The sequence below is a fragment of the Erinaceus europaeus genome, chromosome 15 (genome assembly GCF_950295315.1).
Source record: "Erinaceus europaeus chromosome 15, mEriEur2.1, whole genome shotgun sequence".
In the NCBI taxonomy this organism is placed as follows: Eukaryota; Metazoa; Chordata; class Mammalia; order Eulipotyphla; family Erinaceidae; genus Erinaceus; species Erinaceus europaeus.
In genome coordinates, this window is record NC_080176.1 from 28,041,066 (window position 1) to 28,047,065 (window position 6,000).

Here is a 6,000-nt window from a genome sequence, read left to right on the forward strand (position 1 = left end):
ATAGGACAGAGAGAAATGGAGAGAGGAGGGGAAGACAGAGAGCGGGAGAGAAGGATAGACACCTGCAGACCTGCTTCACTGCTTGTGAAGCGACTCCCCTGCAGGTGGGGAACCTGGGGCTGGAACTGGGATCCTTACGCTGGGTCCTTGTACTTTGCACCACCTGTGCTTAACCCGCTGCACTACCGCCCAACTCCCCCCAGATTCTACTTTAATGTGCTTATAATTCTGGAAAACATGCTATTTGGGGGACCCGTTCTGGGGTTTGTTTTTGTTTTAGACTTCCACTTTTAGTGTCTTGAAACCCCCTTCACAGCTCTACAATATAGAAACCACTGGGTGACGGTGCACAAGGTTGAATGCAGATGTGTTACCATGCTCCAGTACCCGAATTCAAGCCCTGTCCCCACCTGCAAGGGAGAAACTTCACAAGCAGTGAAGCAGAGCTGCAGGTGTCTTTCTCCCTATCTCCCCCTTTTCTTTCAGTGTCTGTCTCTATCCAACAAATAATAAAATATATTTTAAATCCAATAATTTTTTTTAAAGACAGAGAAAACACTTCAAGTATCCCCCCCCCCCCCCCCGACTTACACTTAGAATTCATTAACTGGATTTTCGTGTTTCTCTCCCAGTGATTCACTTGTGCTTGAGAATCCAAAACTATCTGCCTCCAGGGCCTGCTAATGATTCACTGTTAAGACTGTTTCCCCAGCCTGGCCCCTCTCAGGACAGAGATTGTGTGGTGATGGCTTCTGTATTGCCATCACAGGTGGTTACTGGGACATAGTAGGTTCATGTTGACGAGTGTGGGGTGTGACTAGGCCCTGCGAACACATATAGCTCACTCCTCGGTGCCAAAGCTCGGGGTTCTGTCCAGGGTGGCACAGGACCAAATCACACTGTGCTCGCTCATGCAGTCTCTCAAAAAGTCAAACAAGTAGTCATGTAAGAAAGTAATTGATAACAACGACAATAACTACAACTACAATAAAACAACAAGGGCAGGGAGTCGGGCAGTAGCGCAGCGGGTTAAGCGCAGGTGGCACAAAGCTCAAGGAGCTGCGTAAGGATCCCGGTTCGAGCCCCCGGCTCCCCACCTGCAGGGGAGTCGCTTCACAGGTGGTGAAGTAAGTCTGCAGGTGTCTATCTTTCTCTCCCCCTCTCTGTCTTCCCCTCCTCTCTCCATTTCTCTGTTCTATCCAACAACGACGACATCAATAACTACAACAATGGAAAACAAAAAGGGCAACAAAAGGGAAAATAAATAAATGAATATAATTTTTAAAAAAACAAGGGCAACAAAAATGAAATAAATATTTTTTAAAAACTTTTTAAAAAGGGGGGGTCGGGCAGTAGCGCAGCAGGTTAGGCGCACGTGGCACAAAGCGCAAGGACCGCATAAGGATCCTGGTTCGAGACCCCGTCTCCCCACCTGCAGGGGAGTCGCTTCACAGGCAGTGAAGCAGGTCTGCAGGTGTCTATCTTTCTCTCCCCCTCTGTCTTCCCCTGCTCTCCATTTCTCTCTGTCCTATCTAAAAACAACGACATCAATAATGACAATAACCACAACTTCAATAAAAACAACAAGGGCAACAAAAAGGAAATAAATATTTTTTTAAATCCTTTTTTAAAAAAAGTAATTGTAGTCTGGGAAGTGGCGCAGTGGATAAGGCTTTGGACTCTCAAGCATAGGGTCCCGAGTTCAGTCCCCAGCAGCACATGTACCAGAGTGATGTCTGGTTCTTTCTCTCCTATTTTAGTATATGTGCTGCCGAAGCGAGCACGGTTCTTTCTCTCCTATCATTTCTCATGAATAAATAAAATCTTTAAAAAAATAGTTACACAAATAGACTCTACTACCTGAGGCTCCAAATCCCAGGTCCAATCCCCAGCACCACCATCAGCCAGAACTGAGCAGGTCTCTAGTTAGAGAGAGAGAGAGAAGTGGCCTAGAAAGTGGGTGGGGTGCTGGATTGAGTATGATATCCTGGGTGCAATGTATCAGAGTGGTAATTTGCTTCCCCTCCTCTCTCTTAAATAAAAAATATGTTTGTTAATAAAGCAATTGAGGGACTGCAAAATAAGTCACCAGTTGAATGCACACTTTTTTTTTTTTGCTTCCAGGATTATTTCTGGGGCTCAGTGCCTGCACTATGAATCCTGGAGGCCATTTTTTCTCCCATTTTTGTTGCCCTTGTTTTTTGGATATGACAGAGAAATAAGAGGAGGGGAAGACAGAGAGGGGGAGAGAAGATAGACACCTGCAGACCTGCTTCACTGCCTGTAAAGAGACCTTCTGTAGGTAGGGAACCTGGGGCGTGAACTGGGATTCTTTTTTTTTAATTTTTATTTATTTTTCCCTTTTGTTGCTCTTGTTGTCTTATTTTTATTATTGTTGTCATAGTTATTATTGTTGTTGTTGTTATTGATGTCGTCATTGTTAGATAGGACAGAGAGAAATGGAGAGAGGAGGGGAAGACAGAGAGGGAGAGAGAAAGATAGACACCTGCAGACCTGCTTCACTGCCTGTGAAGTGACTCCCCTCCAGGTGGGGAGCCGGGGGCTCAAACCAGGATCCTTCTGCCAGTCCTTGTGCTTTGCGCCACGTGCGCTTAACCCGCTGCGCTACAGCCCAACTCCCTGAACCGGGATTCTTATGCTAGTCCTTGCACTTCGCACCATGTGTGTTTAACCCTCTGTGTTACTACCTGGTTCTCTTAAAAGGAAAATTTTTTTAAATTTCTTTATTGGGGAATTAATGTTTTACAGTCGACAGTAAATACAATAGTTTGTACATGCATAACATTTCCCAGTTTTCCATATAACAATACAACCCCCACTAGGTCCTCTGTCATCCTTCTTGGATCTATATTCTTCCCAACCACCGAGTGCACACTTTTACTATGAGCCAGGACCCAGGTTCAAGCCCCAGCACCACACAACAGCATCTGCATAAGGAAGCTTCAAAAGGTTGGTGCACTGTTGTAGTGTCTCTCCTTTTTCTCTGCCTGTCTCTGGGATTAAAAAGAGGAGGAAGGGGGCCAGGTGGTAGCGCAGCGAGCTAAGCGCACATGGCACAAAGGCCAAGGACCGGCTCAAATATCCCAGTTCCAGCCCCCGGCTCCACACCTGCAGGGGAGTCGCTTCACAGGCGGTGAAGCAGGTCTGCAGGTGTCTATTTCTCTCCCCCTCTCTGTCTTCCCCTCCTCTCTCAAATTATCTGTGTTCTGTCCAACAACAGCAGCAGTAACAACAAGGACAACAAAATGGAAAGAATAGCCGCCATGAGCAGTGGATTCATAATACAGGCACCAAGCCCCAGCAATAACCCTGGAGACAAAAAAAAAGGGGGGGGGGAGTCTACCAAGAATGATGGAATCATATAGTTATGAAGTCTGGTGGTCAATAAAGAAGAGCAATTTAGGAGCTTTGCCCTGGTGACAGTAGCTTGCTGTCCTCCTCTCTCTCTTTCTGCCCCACGCCTCCCCTGCCCCTGCCCCTGCATGCTACTTCATTGTAAAACATTGAAAGAAAAAGAAAAGACATCGGATTTATTAATCTGGAGTCATATTAAGTTCATTATAACAGGAAAAACCCCAAGTGGGTGTGTTTCTATCCTTACTGGAAGGAATATACTCAGAGGGCAGGTTGGGAGAGACCAAGGGATCCCCAACTTGACCTACAGACCCCAGAGCTGGCTCTGACTCTGGCAGAGTGCTGGAGGCTCAGCCTTGGCTGAGGTCCTTTCTGGCCTGTCACTGAGTGCCTCCAGGAACATGAAACTTGAGGGCACAGCCCGAGGAGCCGGTGGACACCACAGACCCCTAGGGCCTGGGGTACTGCGGGGGGCCCGGGTGGCCATGGCCAGCGGGCGGGGGCAGCACCAGGGGCAGGGAGTTGCCGCCCCGCTCATGCCAGCCCGTGTCCAGGATGGGGTAGAGCTTGCCCTGGAAGTCGGCCTGGAAGGTGTAGAGAGGCCGCAGGTCATCGGGCTGGTCGGCGTCGAAGAAGGTGAGCTCACCGCGTTCGTAGTGCAGGTAGATCCCAATGCGCTGGGGATGGCCAGCCACGGGCAGGGCCACGCGCGGGCAGCCGAAGGCCTCGTAGGCCCGGCCCTCCTTGAGGCCAAGCAGCCACATGCCGTGCTCGGGGGACCTGCCCAGCTTGCCCTTGCGGCGTGCCGTGCCCCTCATGACACCCAGGCGCCAGTCGCTCTTGCTGCCCACCAGCACCTCCCAGTAGTGGCGGCCACAGGAGAAGCCGTGTGTGGCCAGCACGCAGGCGCTACAGTCGAAGCACTCGGGCTGGCTGGCACGCCGCTGTGGGAGGAGCCCGCACTGCACCACCGTGTTGCCCTTGGATAGCTCCAGCAGCGGGTGCGCTGTGGCTGGGTCCAGCTTCAGACACTCAGGGGCTGGGGGGCATGGAGAGGCCATGTCACCCCTGGATCTGCAGGACCCTAGGGGCCCCGAGGGCTAGCAGGAGGCCCGAGTGAGCCTCGAGGGGCCCAGAGCCTTGAGCCTGGGGCACACAGCAGAGGCCTGGAGCATGGATCCTCTGTGCGCCCCACAGCGGAGTCCTTGGTTCTCTGGGGACTGTGGCACTCCTCGTGACCAGTCACTCCTCATGCATGGTTCCCTGTCTGTGGGGCACCACCCCCCCCTTTTCTCTTGCATAACCTCCCTCTTTTGTGGCCCAGGAGGTGGTGCAGTGGATAAGGCATGAGATTCTTAAGTGCGAGAGCCTGAGTTCAATCCCTGGCACTGTATGAGGTGAGGGAGACAGCATAATAGAGAAGCAAAGGGATGCTCATGCCTGGAGTTCTAGAAGTTCCAGGTTCAATTCCCAACACCACCACCATCAGCCAGGGCTGAGCAGTGCTGTGGTAAACACAAAAACACACCAGAGTGATACTCTGCTTCTTTCTTTCTCCCTCTCTCTCTTCTCTCTCTCTCTTTCACCTCCTACTCTCATGAATAAACAAATCTTTTTAAAAAAAGTTTTGCTTTGGATGCAATCAGTCTATTCACAGATCTCTATTTTGTGCTAGTTTAATTCTCACCTCCCCACAAGGGTTATCGCTGGGGCTGTCGGGCACTATCTATGAATCCACCAGTCCCAGCGGTCATTTTTCCTTTCTTTCTCTCTTTCTTTCTTTCTTTCTTTTTTTTTTTTTGGACAGGACAGAAAGAAACTGAAAAGGGAAGGCAGATAGGGAGAGAGAAAGACACCTACAGACCTGCTTCACCACTTATGCAGGTGGAGGGCAGGGGCTCGAACCTGGGATGCCAGGGATGGAACCTAGGACCCTCACGCTTAAGAGCCTAGTGTTCTGGACTCTGTACCACCTCCTGGGTTATGTGTGTGTGTGTGTGTGTGTGTGTGTGTGTGTGTGTGTGTACACTTGGGGACCTTCAGGGTTTCACCACCAAAGACAGAGAATGTTTCTCTTCAGACAGAGAGACAGAGACAGAAGGAAAGACACTATAGCACCAGAGCTTCTTCCAGCATGGTCAGGGCTGGACTCGAACCTGGGTCACACGCATGGCAAAGAGAGCCCACTATTCAGGTGAGCTGTTTCACTGGCCCCGCCATTTTGTGTGTACAGTGCCAACTGGAGCCCAGTGTGAAGTGTCCTCCCCTCTCTGCCCTGGAGCTGTGTCCTCACCTGTTTGACTAGTGACAGGCGAGTGAATGACTTTGGGTTTGGTTTCTAACGAGCATGGCTGCCATTAAGCACTGAGCCCCACCACCCCTTCCACACACAAACACATGTGTCTGTGAGCCACGCAGAAAGCAAGCTGGCATGAATCACCCCCTCTCTACAGATGAGGAAACTAAGGCTCGGACATGGCACAGCTCACCCTGCTGTCTGTGGACCCCGACTCCTGCTCTCACCACCCCCTCTGCTGGCCAGACTCAGCCCTGGTGGCCCAGCTGTCGCCCCCCCCCCCCCCCAGAGGTGGCCCTGGGAAGGACGTGCGGGGGCCTCACCTGGCA

At 50.9% G+C, this 6,000-nt stretch overlaps 1 protein-coding gene across 1 annotated transcript in view; it reads right to left on the reverse strand.

Moving 5' to 3' along the window:
- Positions 1–3,530: 3,530 nt before the first annotated feature.
- Positions 3,531–6,000, reverse strand: part of TRIM50 (tripartite motif containing 50) — a 9,090-nt gene continuing 6,620 nt past the window's right edge. The window contains exons 5-6 of the mRNA XM_016185947.2: positions 5,995–6,000; positions 3,531–4,414 (exon numbers count right to left, since the gene is read on the reverse strand). The exon at positions 5,995–6,000 is cut by the window's right edge and continues 119 nt beyond it. Of these exons, the coding sequence (XP_016041433.2) occupies positions 3,825–4,414; positions 5,995–6,000 (596 nt within the window). The 3' untranslated portion in view covers positions 3,531–3,824. The remainder of the gene's footprint in view (positions 4,415–5,994) is intronic.